Here is a 19,521-nt window from a genome sequence, read left to right as displayed (position 1 = left end):
GTTATTTTTATGTTATATTATGGTATCGTATCATTTAAGATACATTTTGGTAATCTTCAAGCTTATTTCAGAAACTAATGAATTGTCATATAGTATAATAAGTTACCATATAGTTTATTAATAAAAATTAATTTAGTATACTACACGGTAACTTTTAATAGAATTTTTTAGTCACTCATGTAATTTACATGTCTTATTATTTAAGATACTTTTACATTACCTTCAAGTCTGTTTACCCAAAAATGGACTACCTGATGATGTGGCAGTTTTAAGTGAGCATAATCTATTCGACCATCAACCAGCAGAGAATTAGCTCATCAGACATCATAGTTATAGGCGACCAGTCTGGTCGCATATATTCATTTATTTCCTTCAAATATGTGATCTTGTAATTATGTGTTGATTGTAATTTCCATTATTATTTATATACGTCTGCATTAAATGTAATTAAGGCCCATTGGCCCATGTTGAACTCCTTGAGCCTATAAATAAGAATGGAAGGGCTTAAGAGAGGGGACTTTTTGGTTTTTTGAACTTTTGAGCTTCGAAATTCTAAGAGAGGAAAAAAGAGTGTTGTTATCCACCACAATTGTATTATTCATTTGAGAGCTTGTGAAACTTGTGAACCCTAGTTCATTGATCATTGTTCTTGGAATTCTACATCAATAAGAACACTAAGTGGACATAGGTCATTGCTATTTTATTGGGCCCGAACCACTATACATTGTTTGCGTCGTTGATCTTTTTGTCTTGATTTTCATCTTATTTTCTATCGTTTTATCTGACTCTGTATCGTTGACCATTTCGAGGGTCAACATTTTGTTGCTTTCATTGAGAGCTTGAACTCAAGACTTCCAACAAGATCAAATGGTGAAAATATCCAGAAAGACGGGACAAACTTCTGGTGCCGCACCAACCCAGCCTCTTCCACCAAACGTGGCTGAGGATGAGCCACAAGTGGAGTTTGAAGAGGAGGAAATGGATTCCGAGACCTTGAGGACAACACTGATTGTGTTGCGGGAGGAGTTAGCCAATCTGAGGGCTAATCAAGAAAATGTGCCTGAAACAATGGCATTGCAGCAGAGAGAAATTGACCGGCAACGTCAGAAGTTGAATGAGCGGCAGGCCGACATGGACTGCTGACAGAGAGACGCCACTGCCGCCCTGGAGGCAGCCATCCAGTTAGCACGAGGACAGCCTGTGCCAACCTCTCAACTAGATCAGCCACCAAGTGCACCACCGCAACAAGGTCCACATCCAAATCATTCACAACATCACCACACTCCACCTTAACCGGCAAGCCCTCAAAGGCCAGAGCAACCTCCTGCTGGTCAACAGGATGTTCCATTTCAAGATCCTGAGCAGCAGCCACCTTCTCGTGTTGGTCGAGATAATCCCCAGCATCAAAGGAAAAATAGGGCCGGGCAGCCTCCCCGAAGCCCTAGACACCAAACTGCTGAGGAGCACAATCCACCGAACAGGGGACATCGTCCTTCTGCTAGCAGAAGACAAGTTGAGTCAAACTCTGTGGTCAGGGGCCCCCCATGACATAATAATGCCCGGGGACCCACCGATCAATGCAAGCCTCCCCCTGACGCTCAGGACGTGCTATCAAGAGGAGGAAATAGTACGATCAGTCAGTCGTGCCATAGCCTATCACATTTTAGGGATGACCACGACTACAATGAAGATGATTCTGGTATAGGAAATGCTGGTCGAAGGTAAGGAGACAGGGATGAAGAACGGAATCCCCCACCAAGAGAAAATAGGCCGATGAGCCAGAATGCTGGGGGGCAGCCTAGGCAACCTAACGTCTTTTATTGACTGGGTGCTAGTGAGCAGAGGTGTAGGGATGATGACTTGATGGACATGCTCAATGATAGGCGGGAAAGGCACGATGAGTATGCCCCTCCAGCACCGGTCACCCCAACAATACCAAACATTGTATAGGCCCAGATTGATGCGCTAAATCAGGTCGTCCAGCAGTTAGTGGGGAGCCGAACATCCCACATCAAGTATGATCGGAGAAGAGGCACTTCATTCATACAAAGAACAACGATGGCAGAAACCCCAAGAAAATTTAAGAAGCCAGTATTACCCAACTTCGATGGATTTGGAGACCCAATATCTCATGTGAATAAATTCGAGATACAAATCGACATCCAGAAGGTGTCGGATGATGCCTGCTGCAGGATCTTTCCTGCTACCTTATCCAATACTGCTTAGGAGTGGTTTTTCAAATTCCCTCCTGCTAGCATAGTGTCATGGGAAATGTTCGTGAAAGAGTTCTACGGGCAGTTTTACACTGGTCGAGTACATCCGACCAAAGCCAACCAACTGGTCGAGACACACCAGAAGGAGGGAGAATCCTTAAAGGAATACGTCCAACATTTTATGCGAGCCGCATCTAGAGCTAAGACAGTTGGTGACGAGGGGAAAATGATGGAACTTATTGCTGGAGTACGACGCCACTCACCTCTCTGGAACAGTTTAAGGAAGAATGGGGTGAAGAGTACCCAAGAATTTTTGGACCGAGCAGACCGGTACATCAAGCTCGAAGAGGCGATTGCTACCAAAGGGAAAGTGCCTGCAAATGACAAGGGGCCGAAGGAAGATCTTGCCATTGGGTTGGATAAACCCAATGGCAACAGCAAAAACAACGGGAAGAACGGTGGAAAAAGGGCGAACCACGAGCCGTCAACGTCTGAGAATAAACGCCCTAAAAGTAATAGATACGAGCCAAGGTTCACCAACTACACGACTCTAGTCAAAAGCAGAGCAGAAGTGTACCAGGAGACCAATGCCAATAAGGAAAGATATCTCCAAGACAGATACAACCAAGTTTTATCGTTTTCACAACAACTATGGTCATGACACCAATGACTGCAACCAACTTAAAGATGAAATTGAGTTTCTTATCAGACAAGGACACTTGAGAAGATATGTACGAGCCACTGGAGGTTCTCAATGAGAGGCTCAAGGAGGCAACGATCAGGCACCTGTACGCCAACTCTTACCCCCTTTACAGCCAGCTCTAGTGGCGGGTACATTTTTTACCATCTGTGGCGGCCCACACTTAGCAGGTGATAGTGGGAAGGCAAGGAACGATACACCCGAACCTTACGCCACGACCAGGACATTGAAATGCTGAATGTAGAGGAGCGAACTCCCAAGAAAGCTCGAACAGATGAAGAGTTGATAACTTTTTTCTGAGCTTGACGCTCAGCATGTCCAGTTTCCCCATTCGAACCCTCTGGTCGTGGACGTCCAAATCGCCAATATGATGGTTAAGGGGGGTGTTAGTGGACACAGGGAGCTCGGTAAACATTTTGTACAAGTCTTCGCTGGAAATGATGAAGTTGTCAATGAAGAATTTGGAGCCATGCAACTAAACCATTTATGGTTTTTCTGGCGAAGGGCTCGCGCCAACGAGGTCGATCAAGCTTCCAGTCACAGCAGGATTTGCACTTGCGAACAGGACATTACTCACTATTTTTATAGTAGTTGATTGTCATTTCACATATAATGCTGTGATTGGAAGGCCTATTCTAGTCGACCTGCGAGCAGTAACCTCGGTCTGGCACCTCGCCATGAAGTTTCCAACCGACGCAGGGGTAGGATGCGTGTCGGGAAACCAACGAGAAGCGCGGGAATGCTATAATTCCTTGATTACTAAGGCGAAAAGTAGTGGATCGAGGGAAGGAGCCGATAAAGGATTGCTATTGTGCAATGAAATACAAACCCAATCAGGTGAGCAGGTCACCAAATAGGGTGTTGCCCAAAGTGAGGATAGGGATTTAGATCCTTGCTTTGGGGATTTTGAGGAAGATGTAGGACCAGTCGAGGACCTCAAGGAGGTCCAACTTGATGAGGAAGATCCGGCCAGAGTTGTGAAAGTCGGTAAAAACTTAGAGACAACAACAAAACAAAAACTGGTGGAATTTTTGAAGAAGAGCCAGGAGGTGTTTGCCTGGTTGCATAAAGATATGGTTGGGATTGACCCAGCAGTTATCAGCCATGTATTGAACATATATAAAAGCTTTCCACCAGTACAACAAAAGAGGAGACTACTCGACAAAGATAGATCAAAAACATTAAAAGAAGAAGTCGATAAGCTAAAGGAGAACAGGTTCATCAGGGTAGCGTTTTATCCATCTTGGGTCTCTAATCCTGTGCTAGTTCCCAAGCCGAATGGCAAGTGGAGAACACGTGTGGATTTCACAGACCTCAATAAAGCCTGCCCGAAGGATTGTTTTCCCACTCCCAAGGATCAACCAGTTGGTCGATGCCACCTCGGGCCATGAGATCCTATCATTCATGGATGCATACTCTGGATACTATCAGATCAGTATGCACCCACCTGATGAGGATCACACTAGCTTTCAGACCGATACATGACTTTACTATTGCAAAGTAATGCCTTTCGGTTTGAAAAACGCTATTGTGACTTACCAGCGACTAGTCAATCACATGTTTAAAGAACTGATCGGTGTTAACATGGAGGTATATGTTGATGACATGTTGGTTAAGTCAAAGAAGGCATAGGAACACATCAAGGACTTGCAAGAGTGCTTCAACGTCTTAAACAAATATCAGATGAAGCTGAATCCCCTTAAGTGTTCCTTCGGGGTTGGATCAGGGAAATTTTTGGGATTTATAGTGAACTCACGAGGTATCGAAGCTAATCCCGAAAAGATTAAGGCCCTGATCGAGATGAAGTTGCCAACAAAAATAAAAGATGTTCAAAGTTTAACTGGGAGGGTTGCCGCTTTAAGTAGATTTATCTCCAAATCAACGGATAAGTGCGTTCCATTTTTTAATCTACTTAGGGGCAATAAGAAATTCGAGGGGGCGGAAGAGTGCGAGCAAACTTTCCATGCTCTAAAGTCTCATATGTTGCAACCACCGATTTTGTCCAAGCCGGTCGAGAAGGAAACTTTGTTCATCTATTTTGCAGTCACATAATATGCTGCTAATGCTGTCCTAATCAGAGATGAGGAGCAAGTGCAAAAAGCTGTGTGCTATATAAGCAAGAGGCTAGTAAGAGCAGAGTTGCGGTATCCACCTATTGAGAAATTAGCTTATTGCTTAGCTTTGGCCTCCAGAAAGCTGCAACCATACTTCCAAGCTCACCCCATCGTAGTACTCACTGACCATCCACTACGGCAAGTCCTGCAGAAACCAAAAGCCACTGGTCGATTGTTAAAATGGGTCGTTGAACTTGGATAGTTTGATATTTCTTACTTGCCACGAGCAGCTGTGAAGGGACAGGCTCTAGTAGACTTTGTCGCAGAACTCACTGGGCTCCAGGTGTTTGAGCCGATAGAAGAACCTGAACTCCATAGCCAAATTCCTTCCTAGAAGTTGTTCGTAGATGGCTCTTTCAACGAGCACAATGCTGGAGCAAGTTTAATCTTAGTCACGTCTTACGGACATCGATTCCACTATGCAATCATATTCGACTTCACGGCGTTCAATAACGAAGCCGAATACGAAGCTCTGCTCGCAGGATTAAGATTAGCCAAGGATATGGACATAAAGTCACTTTAAATCTACAACGACTCTCAGTTAGTGGTTAATCAAATCATTGGAGAATATCACGCCTGGGGTCTGAAGATGGTTGCCTATTTGAACAAGGAAAAGGATTTATTGGCACAATTTGAAAAATATACCCTCCAGCAAGTACCTCACGACCAGAATTCAAACGCTGATGCTTTGGCCAAGTTAGCAAGTGCGAAGGATGCTGACACCTTAACTATAGTCCCAATTGAACATTTTTCCGCACCAAGCATTCAAGCAGTATAGTCTTCCCTGGTAATCCAAACACCTTTCCTTGAATACTTAGAGCATGGAGTACTGCCAACGGACAGAAACAAAGCAAGATCCCTCCAGAGGCAATTGGCTCGGTTCATCCTGGTTGACAGAATTTTATACAGAAGGGGGTACTCAATGCCACTCCTGAGGTGTGTTTCAAGGGAAAAGGCCAAAGAATTAATGCAAGAAGTCCATGAAGGTTTCTGCGGAGATCATGTTGGGGGGCAGAGTTTATCGAAAAAGATCCTAAGGCAAGCATACTACTGGCCAACGAAGAATGAAGACTCTGTGGATTTTGTTCAAAAGTGCGACAAGTGCCAAAGATTCTCCAAGATACTACGAGCAGCCCCTAATGAGCTAAAACAAATGCAAAGCCCGTGGCCATTCGCAATATGGGGGATAGATTTGATCGGGTCTTTGCCCACGGGAAAAGGCAACGTCAAGTATGCTGTAGTTGCTGTTGACTACTTCACAAAGTGGGCCGAAGCTGAGCCACTTGTAACAATAATGACCAAGAAAGTACTGGATTTTGTGGTCAAGAACATCGTGTGTCGCTATGGGTTTCCAAGAAAGATCGTCTTAGATAATGGCACACAGTTTGACAACGATCTATTCACAGATTTTTGCGAAAGGCACGGGATTGTCAAGAGTTTTTCTTCAGTAGCTCATCGACAGGAAAATGGAAAGGTTGAAGCTGTCAACAAGACACTGAAGGATACACTGAAGAAAAGGCTTGAAGAAGCAAAATAGGGCTTGGCTAGAGCAGTTACCTAAAGTCCTTTGGTCGTATAGAACATCCCATCGAACAGTAGCATGCCATACTCCATTTTCTTTGGCTTATGGATATGAATCCATGTTGCCTATTGAATTGGATCCAACATCGCATCGAAGGTTGGCATACGATCAAAGTGTTAATAGTAAGTTATTGATGGAATCTCTAGATTTGGTCGATGAAAGGCACGAGCAAGCTCAACTCTGAGTAGCAGCTTATCAGCAAAAGGTTGCTCGGTATTTCAACTCTAAAGTACTCGAAAGAAAATTTAATGTGGGAGATTTGGTACTTAGAAGAGTTTTTCTTAACACCCGCGATCAAGCTGCTAGGGTGCTTGGACCTAATTGGGAAGGTCCATACCAAATCAAAGAAGTCCTTCAACCAGGCACTTATAAACTTGCTCGCTTAAATGGAGATCTCGTTCCTCGCTATTGGAATGGAGAACACATGCGCAAGTATTATCAATAAACAGTTCTTTTTAAAGAATTGGCTTATATTAATTTTACTTTTTACAAGTTTATGAACAAGGGTTTGTCAGTCATATGAATAATCTCTTATAAGTGTAAGATCAAATTTTGATCACTCGTATAAACACGATTGTCCATTTATTACGAGAAATAGAAAGAACTATGCGCAGCCAGTTATTCTTGCCAATTATTGTAGTTATTACAAGTATTTGCTCATTACGTGTGTTGTTTTGCTATATTTTTATAAGTATTTATTACGACCAATAATGTTCGAACAGATCTTGGTCAAGGCAAGTGACCGAGGACCTTAAGCTCCTCAATCACTTGGGGGGCATATAAGGTGCTAAGTAAGCAAAGCATATCAACAAGTATATGTAAACACACAAGAAAAATAAGGGAAAGCATACTACGATACTTAGAGTATTTTTCAAAATTTTGTTTAAATTTTGTTAAATAAAAACAAAGTACTATGCTAAGTTTGGTTATGTGAACAGATGTTATAATAAATTACAAATATTATAATATCAAAAGTAAAATCTTTTATACTGCGAGTAGTTTCTACTTGGATGTAATTGTTAATTAAAAGGAAAAGCTGCCCGTGCAGCAAAAAAATGTCTTGACATCACGAACCGTGGTTCGTGTGTCCTAAGTTACAAAATAAAAAAGTTAAAATTATGGAGCAGCCGGAGGATCTGGTTGGATCTGCTAGTCGATGGAGGCTCCAACTTCCTCGTCAACACCGTCAATACCCGTTGCCAAAGAGATTTCGGGGGATGCCTGAGCTTTCTCCTCCTCTTCAAGGCGAGCAGTGCACCTAGTCAGCTCAAACTGCTTCATACGCTCTGGTAAATAGTCAAAGTTGGCCACGCAGTTGTTTTTCCAGAACATATAAAAGCAGTTAAATGTGGCTCCCTTGAACCTCTCCAAGTCACTGACATTAGTCTCTTTGAGCGATTTGACTCGCTCCTCCAGTTCAGCAATTTATTTTCTGCTGATCGCCAGCTCATCTTGGAGTTTGGAGGCCTCCCTAAAATTAATCAATGAAGCCTCCTTATATTTCTCTCTAGATTCAATGACTTTGCCCATGGCATCCTTATGTTGTTTAAGCTCTTCGGCCAGCTTGGAATTCTTCTCCAGCAGTTCAACATTTTTCTCCTTGGCCGCCTTGAGCTGCTCGGCGTGTTTGTCCTCGGCCATTTTCAGCTGCTCACCAAGTCTCTCCTCATACTCAGCAGCCATTGCCTCCGAGCGACGCCAACCAGTGCTCATGGTTAGAACTCCCTGCGATCAGAAAAAAGATAAAGTTGTTAGTGGAAATAAAAGGACAAGGTAAACAAATAAAGCACAAAAAAAATGGAAACTTACGCTGAGTACTTCGTTTAGCGCACGGCTGAAGATCTGGTTGACTTTCAGGGAGCCAGTGTTGATGATGGCTTCTCGGCTGTGCCAGTGCCTTGATAGCTTCTTCAGCTTATCATTGGCTGAGTTGAAAGCTATGTTCATGAGGGCCTCTCCTTGAGTATTTCTTGTCTGATCAGGAAGAGTCTAGTCGGTGGGAGATGGGGGAGGAGTCTGGTCGATGGGTGTTGGTGGAGAAGTTTGGTCGACAGGAGCTGGAGGAGGTGTCGTATCCTTGGAAGGAACAAGAACAGGAGGATCCTCGGTCCAAGTCATTTTCCTTGAGGGATTGCTGCTGCTTTCCCCAGGGTGCTTCCTGCTCTCCTTCTTTCTGCTCGCAAGAGTAGTAGTTTTGGTCTGGCTGTATAGATCAAATGGGTCTTCGGCAGACATGACTGCAGGATAGAAACAAACAATCAGGCAATATAAATTGAGGCACGTACTAAAGCAAGGAAATAAGAGTAAGGAAAATTCTAAGTAATATACCCAAGCCCTTATTACTAGTTGATACATTATCTATACTACTGCTACATTCACTCTCTGCCTTGAAGAAGTCTGAATTTAAATTAGTCGCATATTTAAAGCTGTCATCCCCGTCAAATAAATGACAGTGAATGGGAAAACTATCTAAGAGTGAGAAGTCAGTATTGTTCTCATCCGAGGACTCAAGTATGGGCTCGAGGTGTTCAGGTTGCTTCTGCTTGCCCTTCCCATGTTGAATAGGGACAGCAGCTGCTCACAGAGTGCTGGAAGGTTCCCTGATGGTCACTCCTGTAGCCCGCCTCCTCGGGGGCTGAGACACATCCCGGTGCTGCTCGGGGATCTCTCCCCCAGTAGCGCTTCCCGCTGTTGACTCCCTCACATCCTGGTGAGGTACAAGAAGGCCGACCAGCCTTAGGTTATTCTTCATGACCAGCTCTCAATGTTTGTCAAGATGGCTAGGGCTGCTGCTCTTATCTCCATTTCTGGAGAAGGGTCTGGTCAATACCATGGACCTGAACAACACCGAAGTTCTAAAGAATGTATAGAAAAGCTGAAAGAAATCAAGTGACCAGTGAATAAAAGATTTACCTCCTTGAGTGAAGGCCAGGTTATTAGTGACCAGGTCTGTTGTAAGGAAGTACTCCTGGAAGTAATTCCCTACATTGGACTTGTGGGTGATGTCGCTCAAGAATGGGCGAGTAGACTCCTGGTGGTAGAAATGGAAGAACCCCATGTTGTTGTGGTTAGGGTTAGACTTGAGATCAAACAGGTAGTTGATCTCATGTGGCGTAGGAACGGGCCACTTCTTGTGGTTATAGAGGATATAGAGTACAGAAAGAACTCTATATCCATTTGGGGTGATTTGAAAATGGGCGACCTTGAAGTAATTATCCACCCCCTGGAAGAATGGATGCAAAGGTAAGGTTGCCCCTGTCTCAATGTGATACCTCGACCAGGCGCTGAAGGCACCCCCAGACACATTTTCCCGCTGTTCGGGTGAGGGTTTGATGAGGGTTATCCCAGGAAGGCCATACTTCCTGAGATAGTTGTTTACCAGCCTAGCTGAAATAATGCTAAGAGGCACTACATACCATTCGACCTTTGGCCTAAGGCCATCGCAAGGTCGGGCTTTAGGGTGAAATTCTGGTGGTGAAGTGTTTACAGTTGAGGGTTGGTAGGAGGAGCCTCAGTGCGAGGGGCAGGATGATTAGTAGAAGGCTTTGCTATTTTCTTTTTTCTTTGAGCAATGGACTTTACGTGACCCATATTTGTTAGGCTGGTCGGAGGTCTGTTTGTGGGGTTGTGTTGAGAAAAAGAACTTCTGAGAATGGAAACAACAGTTGTTCTTGATCTTTGAACAATAGTGCGAGCAAGTCTTCATCAACCAGCCTCTCACCTCCCCACGGGTCTTGTATGAAAATCTGCGAACAGAGAAGGGGAGATGAGAATCTACGACCAACAGACAGAAGAAGTGGAAACATTGGGATGATGTTGCTCGTGTATAAAAAGTTAAGCTTTTATACGACTAGCAACATTCTAACGAAAACACTTAAATTTTGCAAACAATTTGGAAAAATGATTAAAAAGCAGAAGTGAAAAGTTTTTTCAAGGAAAACTTTTCGGCTCTAAGAAAGGGTGGGAGAAACCCAGTTTTTTCCGAGTACCTAAAAATCGAATTTTTACTTCGATTTTGCGCCCTAAATCAGTAATCCTAACTCACAAGCCAATTCCTAAGCCTCATTTAATGTTTTTTAGTGTTTTTTCCTTGTCCTAGCATGCTACTACCTTCGAGCCCGATTACCCCAAATCAAATTTTCTCAAGAACATTCGGAAACTCAGATACCAAAATACCAGAAAACTCAAGACCTAATTATTGCATGGCATATCAGAAACAACGAAGCTTAGGAAACTTACTTGGATAAAAAAAAATTGAAGCGAATTCACAGGCATTGATGCATCAGCTAGACAGATACTCCACGGATCACCAAAATTGTCTGAGTTTTCTGGGTTTTTTGTGCTTCGTTCTTCAGTGTTCTTAAGGAAAAGAGGAAGAGTAAAAATTAAAAAGTGAAAATGAGGGATTATTTATATTAATCGAGGCACGGATAAAAAGGTAATGATGGGGGATGGGTTTTCAAAACATGGGGAAATGTGTTAGCCGTCAAAATGCTTTTTGGGAAACTGCAACGACATGATTGGTTACCTTTTTCGAAAAGGCACTGACAGAGTTGATAGGTCACATGGAGGGTCAGTTGATTAAGTTTACTTTATGCTGGTCACAGTAAAATAAACTTGGGGGGGCAAATGTTTACCCAAAAATGGACTACCTGATGACGTGGCAGTTTTATGTGAGTATAATCTGTTCGACCATCGACCAGAAGAGAATTAGCTCATCATACATCATAGTTATAGGCGACCAGTCTGGTCGCATATATTCATTTATTTCCTTCAGATATGTGATCTTGTAATTATGTATTGATTATAATTTCTTTTCCATTATTATTTAGATACGTCTATATTAAATATAATTAAGACCCATTGGCCCATGTTGAACTCCTTGAGCCTATAAATAAGAATGGAAGGGCTCAAGAGAGGGGACTTTTTGATTTTTGAACTTTTTAGCTTCAGAATTCTAAGAGAGGAAAAAAGAGTGTTGTTATCCACCACAATTGTATTCATCCGAGAGCTTGTGAAACTCGTAAACCCTAGTTCATTGATCATTGTTCTTGGAATTCTACATCAATAAGAACACTAAGTGGACGTAGGTCATTACTATTTTATTGGGGCCGAACCACTATACATTGTTTGTGTCGTTTATCTTTTCGTCTTGATTTTCATCTTATTTTCTATCGTTTTATCTGACTTCGTGTCGTTGACCATTTCGAGGGTCAACAAAATCTATTTTGGAAATTAATTAGTTATCATGTAGTATAAAAGGTTATTCATATAATTCAAAGTTATCATGAATAGCTTATTAGAAAATGATACTATTTAGTATATTGCATAGTTACTTTTAAAAGCTACATTTGTGTTGCTTATAAAATCATTTAATATACCAATTGGTTACCTTTTGATATATGACTAAAGTTTTGGTTATACCACAAATTTAAAGCAACCAATAAACTTAGGGCTAGTTTGGTACAATTGTGTTGTGGGGAAAAGCAGCTGTAGCTGTGTTGTGGGAAAAAGCAGCTGCAACTATGCTGTGTAGAAAAGTTGCTAAGTGTTTTATGTTCTATTTAAAAGAGTTTTCTTATGTTCTATTTAAAAGTTACCAAATAATATCCTAAAGAATCTATTTTAAAAAGTTAGTTGAAATGTTTTTAAAATAGTTTTAAAACTATTTAGAATACCATATGATATCTTTAAATGTACAATAAGAATACAAATATTGGTATATATTAAATTTTGTGTAAGTTTAAAATTTAATTACTTTTTTGTTAACAAAATATGAAAAAGAAACTAAAATGTTGGTTTTTATTCTGATCATCTTCTCCAGCGACGGCGAAAAAATATATGATTCCTATATATCAAAATGACCACCTTGAAGAGTAGGTCTCGATGGTACCACTCTTGAGCCCAGCCGACTAGCGGTGTGTCCGTAAAAAAAAATTTGAAGTTAAGAAAAAGAGAGAAAGAAAGCAACTTCAAAAAAAAAAAAAAAACTAAAAAACAGTAGAAAAAAATAGAAATAAGTTTAAAAACGTTATAAAATAAATGAATAATTGTAAATAAAATAACTCACCTTGTTATTGTAATTAAGAACAAAAAAGGTAGTAAGGTAAATTTTCCTAAATTTAATGCACTAGCTTAAAGAGAAAAAAAGTCTAATCCCCAAAAAAATTTGGACATACTAACAGCTTAAGGTTATCAAAACTGTTAAATCATTGAAAATGTCTGTCAACTCCTTCCCTAGCTAGCTAATAAAGGCACTGCCTAAACAATAATTTAAATACTCCATATAATATCGCTATGAATTAATCGTGTTATTATCTTAGAGCACTTTCAATCAGTATTTTACTCTATCTTTTAAAATACATCACCAAAATACTACTTTTTATTTTATTTTACCTTTAACTTTTACATTATATCATATATTAGCTTCTCTATTTTTTTTTTCTCTATATCATTTAAATATTATATTTTTATTCATTTTAAATATTTTCTCACTTTCAATAACACTTCTATATCTTAGAATAATATTTATATATCTTTTAATATTTACAATATTTATATATATAATGTCAAATATAATTATACTAAGTTTTTAACTAATCTAAATTTATATATAAAATATATTTTCCTAACAATATTTAAATATTAAACTTTTTTATTCATTTAAAATATTTATCTAACTATCAGTCCATAATTAAAGATATTGTACAATTTAAATAAATTAAGCATAAGTAACTTTTAACTTGTTGCTAGTTTCACTTAATATAAAATAATTAAAGAAAGAAAGACATTTAAATAATAAAAAAGAACTAGAAATGTAGCTTGAAGAGAGAGAGAGAAAGGATGAGAAATTAATAAAAAAATTAGTTTAGAGTATGAAAAAGATATTATAAATATAGCTTGGTCCTTTAGCAAAACTCTTATGACTGACTGACCTAGCTTAATTTTTCCAGCATCTTTTATCCAAAAAGTTAGTCCAATGTTATATTTAATATATTTTACAAAAAGAAATATATCTTTAATGATGTTTTAAAAAATATACTAAATTAGACATATGCTAAAAGTTATGTCAAATTTGACACAAAATATAACATGAGTTAAATTTGGTGCATTAATAAATACTACTTTTTTATTTACTATACTTTCACTAATCATTATAATTAAGTAGTTGACAATTAATGACCAGTCATATATTATTTTTTATTTAACTTTTTTAATGACACATTTTTTGGAGTACATAATTTGGATGATAGAAAAATTAATTTTTGTATGTTTTCAATAAACATTAAATAAGTTATTGACTATTTTGTGTTAATTTGCATCTTGGGCATTAGAACACAATTATAAATATTGACCAAAAATAATATTAACTCATTTTTTATGTTAAATTTGACACAAAATTTATATCTTACATTGAAGATGTCTTACAATTTGCAAAACACTTCATGGTAACAGTTTGTGCAAACAACACTACATGATTAACTTACACGTCCCACAAGCGTAGCTTTATTAATTAAGCAAAATATATATGTTTCCGTTGTAGCCTTTTTACAGTATATGTGCAAGCTACGAATTATTGTTTTGTTTTTCCTCCCATCATTTTTTTTTTAATTATAAGAGGAATTTACTCTAAATATTTTTTATATATATAGGGAGAGTTTATAGTATGGGTGTTAGTTTAGCTCCCACCATAGGAGGAAAATTTACACGCGTGCTCTTTTTTGTTTATTTTTGTGCAATTAGCTGTTTGAACCATATTTTAAGCATCATAAATTATTCAGAATTTTCTGAAAATTGGTGGGATGCCTGCTATAAATACAATGTACAACGTCATATAAAAAAAATTGGAATATAATTTCTCTACATGCCAAAAACAGAAACACTCCTACGGGCAGTGACAGTTCTATGAGGTAACCAGTAAAGCATAACCCGGTAACTCCTCCTCTTGCCCTCATGGGCCTCTTTGGCGCGTCCTCCCTATGAGTTACGTCATACCATAGTAATTATTTTGTTGTGTCGCGTTTCAGCACGCTAACAACACTTTGCTTTTCATACATTCAAACAATACATACATACATACATAGCAATTTATCTCATAATTGATATCTCATACAGTTCATCATAATAGCATATGAATTCTAGTTAACTTCTTTACCTCAAGTCCAATCTATAGGATGCAAGATAGCTTCACAAAGAGCCTAGAATAGTCAATAAATAATACAACAAAAATTGTGACATAATTAATCATTTTTTTAGATCACAAAATTCATATTATTTACAATTATCTACAATTTGGTAAAATGACTAATAATACTGACAATTTTCAACAACCAAATTCTAGACATTTTTATAAAGAATTTTCTCCACTTTTAAACACCAAAAATATGCATATATATTATTAAAGAAGAATACATTATTCATGTATGAAAATTCACCTTTAAAGGTATAAATTTTAAGACATAAATTGTGCTCTTTTAAAATTTATTTATAATTTACCATGAAATATAAACAAAAATCAGAAAGCATAATTCAATCTAATTATACTCATAGTCATTTTTAACCATTAACCTAGCATGTTTCAATACCTTTTTATGTATTTTAATATTACCATTAGCAAACAAACAATTAAATCATTCTAAACCATACTCACAAGGCTGAAACCTTCATGGCACAAGTCATGAAAATAATACTAATAAACTTATTCAAAGTTAATGGTTTTTAAAATAACAACAAGGGACAACATAAACTCATCATCCATTTAAAAAAAAAATGCCTATGCCGAAAAGTACATAGCATGTTTCTAGTATCCAATTTGCATTCTTTTATTATTAAAACTTCAAGATTTGTTGAAGCAATAATAATTTAAATATTAATCCTTAATCATAAAATAATATCAAAATTCTTAAAGGGTCTTTGAACACCAATATCCCAACATTAAACTTATTTTTTAAAAAAAATATTAAAATAAAAAACTCTAACAATCCACATGCACCCGCACCCTAGATTACAAGATATATGTGCAACCCAAATACAACACTAACGTGCTTTTCTAAGAAAACGAATAAAGTTAAACTTACAACAATAGCATACAAAAGATCACCCTAGTCCAAACCCTATAGGCTCAAGACATCAACCAACCTTCAAACCCAAAAACAAAAATCCTTAGCATGTTTCTAAAAATTATAGAAAACAAATCATTAAAATACATAAGGAGACTAAATCCAATTAACAACAAAACAACTTCTCAACCAAAACAAAAATAACAACTCATCATCAATTTGCAAAAGGCTAAGAATTCTCATTACCTCATTTGATAGTGAATCAAAAACACAAAACTATGATCAATCCTCTTGGACACCTAGGGATTTCGAAACCCACATCAAAGAGAAAAGAGAAGATCTTAGAATTAAGAAGAAGAGAAGTCATAAGCTAAAGGATTCAGAGCACCAATACAAGAATACATACCTAGGGATTCAAAACCCTACTCTTCTTCTCCTTCTCCTTATTTCTTTCTCTATTTCTCATGCTCTCTCCCTTGCTTTCTCTCTCTAAACTTGGAAGCCTCCAAGAATGAGCCTCCAAAGCTCATTGTTTCCCTACTTAACCTAGCCAGCCCTAAGAGAATTCTCATTACATCTTTTGATAGTGAATCAAAAACACAAAACTATGATCAATCATCTTGGACACCTAGGGATTTCGAAACCCACAACAAAGAGAAAAGAGAAAATTTTTAGAATTAAGAAGAAGAAAAGTCATAAGCTAAAGGATTCAAAGCACCAATACAATAACACATACCTAGGGTTTCGAAACCTTACTCTTCTACTCCTTCTCCTTCTTTCTTTCTCTCTTTCTCGTGCTCTCTCCCTTGCTTTCTCTCCCTAAACTCGAATGCCTCCAAAGCTCATTGTTTCCCTACTTAACCTAGCCAACCCTAAGAGAAAATTTCGCAAATCAAATCCTTATCCTTTCCCTTAATTCCCTCTCCCAAAATCAAGCCATTGACCTTTGTAGAAAAAGAAAACTCCTTATCCTCTCTTGATAGCTGAACCCCCCCCCCCCCCCCCCCCCTCTCTCTCTCTCTCTGGGTGGCCATTTACACACTCAATTCCAACTTTTTACTTTCCCAAAATAACTCAAGGCGACTAATAGCAATCTCTTATCTCTTACCTTATCTTATTTTCTTTACTTCCTATCAAGAAAATATTAAAATAAATAGAAAAAGGTTTTCTCATTTACACTTGTGTGAACACAAATGTTCTTGAACTTTCTTTACATAATTTCTAAAGATATATAGAGAAATTATAATATCCCCTCTATGTGATCTAAATGCATGGTAATCTTTTGCATGCTCACCATGCATATCATGTACATGCACACAAACAAGTACACAAATATATCACTACTAATCATGCACTCACATGTATAAAATCATAGCTCAATGCATACAATTTACAAAATAATTTAAATAAATAAAACAAATAAAAATCAAATCACACAATTAACACTTAAATTATTAAATTAAAATAACTAAATACTTAAACAATTAATAATAACATAAAAAAAATTGGTGCGCTACAAGTTCTGAAAATTCAACATGAGAATGCATATCATCAACATAAGTTTGAAGTTGATATTCTAGCACCCTTAAATCCATTGTAGAAAAACCACGTGGATAAAGTTGAGCAAGACAGATTAAATTTCCCTTGTCAAAAGCAGAAAATGAACTATTGGGAGACAAACATGCCAAACAAAGTAGCATCTCAGTGTTAGCCTCGTTGAAACAACTATTTAGCTCTTGCAGTTGTAAATCTATCATAGTATTGAAAAAATCAATACGAAAGTAGTGAAAATTTGTAAGCTTCGGAGCCTTGCGTCATGATTTTCCTTGAGCACAATACATACCATCCATATTAAGAACATCAATATTGAACTCAACACAAAAATTGGAAACTTCTTCCACTAAAGAATTCCATCCATTGTCTGTCATCATTTGTAATTGTTCCTTGCATACTTTAACTAAATCCATGGCATTGACAATATATTGATCACCTTTTTGTAAGACTCGTGTCAACTCATTTGTAATTCCAAGTATATTCTTCACCAAATGCAAGCTAAACACAAAATCATATGTTTGTACCACTTGTAACATAGTAGTTGCTTCATGTTTTTGGTCACTATTCAAACTATCATTTGTAATTTACTTAAGAACATCAACAATAGATGCAAACATGATAATAAAGCTTACCAAAGTACCAAAGTGTGATCGCCAATGTGTATCACATGGACGCTTAATCCCATTTTCTTGATTTAGGTTCTTTCCACTTGAAAGTCGTCCACTTTTTAAGGCTTAAATGACTTTGAGAGCTTGTTTTTCTCGAATAATGTCACGGCTCTTAGATGATACTCCAACAATATTCACCACAGTAGATACCACAATGAGAAAAGTACGTATTTTTCAAACAAAAAAAAAATCATTATATGGAAACACATATTTTATGAAACAAGTATTAATGGATAATGAATAACAAAGAAAAACTTATTAAATCTTGTTTTTTGGCCACACCCATAAGTGCTAATTATAGTTGATGAGAAAACCAGTGAACAGAAAAAGCACTTTCATTCTCCTTCATGATAATACTCTTCAAACTATTAAACTCTCCACTCATGTTACTAGCTCCATCATATCCTTGATCTCGTAATCTAGATATTCTCAATCCATGCTTTGAAAATAACTTGTCAATTGCTATTTTTACTGAGATTGTTGTGGTATTTGGAACATGTTAAATACATATGAATCATTCAATCACGCACCCTTTCTTGTCCACATAATGAAACATTACAACCATTTGCTCCTTTATAGATACATCACGAGATTCATCAACTAAAATAGAAAATATAACATCACCCATGTCTTTAATAATAAAATTGATTGTTTCAGTAGCACATGCATTTACAATGTCTTCCTGAATCTTCAATGAAGTTAATCTAAGATTTTCAGGAGCATTGTTCAAAGCAACAACTCTAACTTCCTCATTATGACCAACCAAAAGAGTAAGAAGTTCAAGAAAGTTACCTGCATTGCTAGAATCTTGGGACTCGTCATGACCATGAAATTCAAGACCTTGTTGTAGAAGAAATCGAATACTGTCAACAGATGCAGTTAATCAAACATGATACCTTTCTCGATCTTTGTTATTCTTCTTTAAAAAAAAATGTGTTGAATTTATTGTTTTTCATTCACCAAATCTTCACATTTCTTGTAACATTGGTAATGACAACTATTGTGATCTCCAACATGATTAAAATGTATTTTTCTATCCTTCCAATTTGAAAAACCCTTACTAGCAAATTTATTGCCACAACTTTGTTTTCCAATGTTTGGTTTAAAAAGATGGAATCATAGACAAAACACATAATCCTTACTGATGCTATATTCTAACCAAATAGAAAATGTATCACACCATGCAATATTGAACCGATGCTTCTCTTTTCCAAAGTAAGTAGGAGGAAAATCATGATTTTTCGGTTGACAAGGCCGTTGTTGTAAATAATGCAATCAAATTTCATCTTGAATATTTGGATTGTGATAAAAAAAATTGGAGCTTGCAATACAGGATCAGTGGGAAGATTTTCCATAGTAATTGAAGTACAGTCTCTTTTTGAAACTCTATCAACCTTTACTTTAGAAAAATGTGATAAATTTGGAACTCATTTATAAAAGTTCTGCATATCTGTTTCATATATAAATTATAAAATTTAATTAACATAACACTTGTCTTATGTAGAAAAGTGCCAAAATTTAAAGAGACCAAATAAATTTATTCTCTTGTTTTACTATCATTTTTTATTTATGCATTAGTTTAAGTACTAAACAATCTAAAAATACAAACCCAATAATTATTTATTGATATA

The 19,521-nt window shown here is 37.4% G+C and overlaps 1 protein-coding gene across 1 annotated transcript; it reads right to left on the bottom strand.

Moving 5' to 3' along the window:
• Positions 1 to 8,598: 8,598 nt before the first annotated feature.
• Positions 8,599 to 18,906, bottom strand: LOC133805965 (uncharacterized). The gene is made up of 6 exons (XM_062244109.1): positions 18,851 to 18,906; positions 18,421 to 18,753; positions 18,205 to 18,309; positions 17,512 to 17,792; positions 17,275 to 17,418; positions 8,599 to 8,846 (listed from the first exon to the last, which is right to left on the bottom strand). Exons 1-6 carry the CDS (start codon positions 18,904 to 18,906, stop codon positions 8,599 to 8,601), a joined length of 1,167 nt encoding a protein of 388 aa, XP_062100093.1.
• Between the last annotated feature and the right edge of the window lie 615 nt (positions 18,907 to 19,521).

The sequence above is a fragment of the Humulus lupulus genome, chromosome X (genome assembly GCF_963169125.1).
Source record: "Humulus lupulus chromosome X, drHumLupu1.1, whole genome shotgun sequence".
Lineage (NCBI taxonomy): Eukaryota > Viridiplantae > Streptophyta > Magnoliopsida > Rosales > Cannabaceae > Humulus > Humulus lupulus.
Note: the sequence above shows the minus strand (reverse complement) of the source record. Positions and strands in the feature narration are given on the sequence as shown.

Coding starts and splice junctions, on each gene's coding strand:
- LOC133805965 (XM_062244109.1), bottom strand. CDS start 18,906: ATGTTGGAGATCACAATAGTTGTCATTACCAATGTTACAAGAAATGTG. Junction 17,793..18,204: donor AGTGCTTTTTCTGTTCACTG/GTTTTCTCATCA, acceptor TACAAATGATAG/TTTGAATAGTGACCAAAAAC. Junction 8,847..17,274: donor TGCTCAACTTTATCCACGTG/GTTTTTCTACAA, acceptor TCTATCCTGCAG/TCATGTCTGCCGAAGACCCA.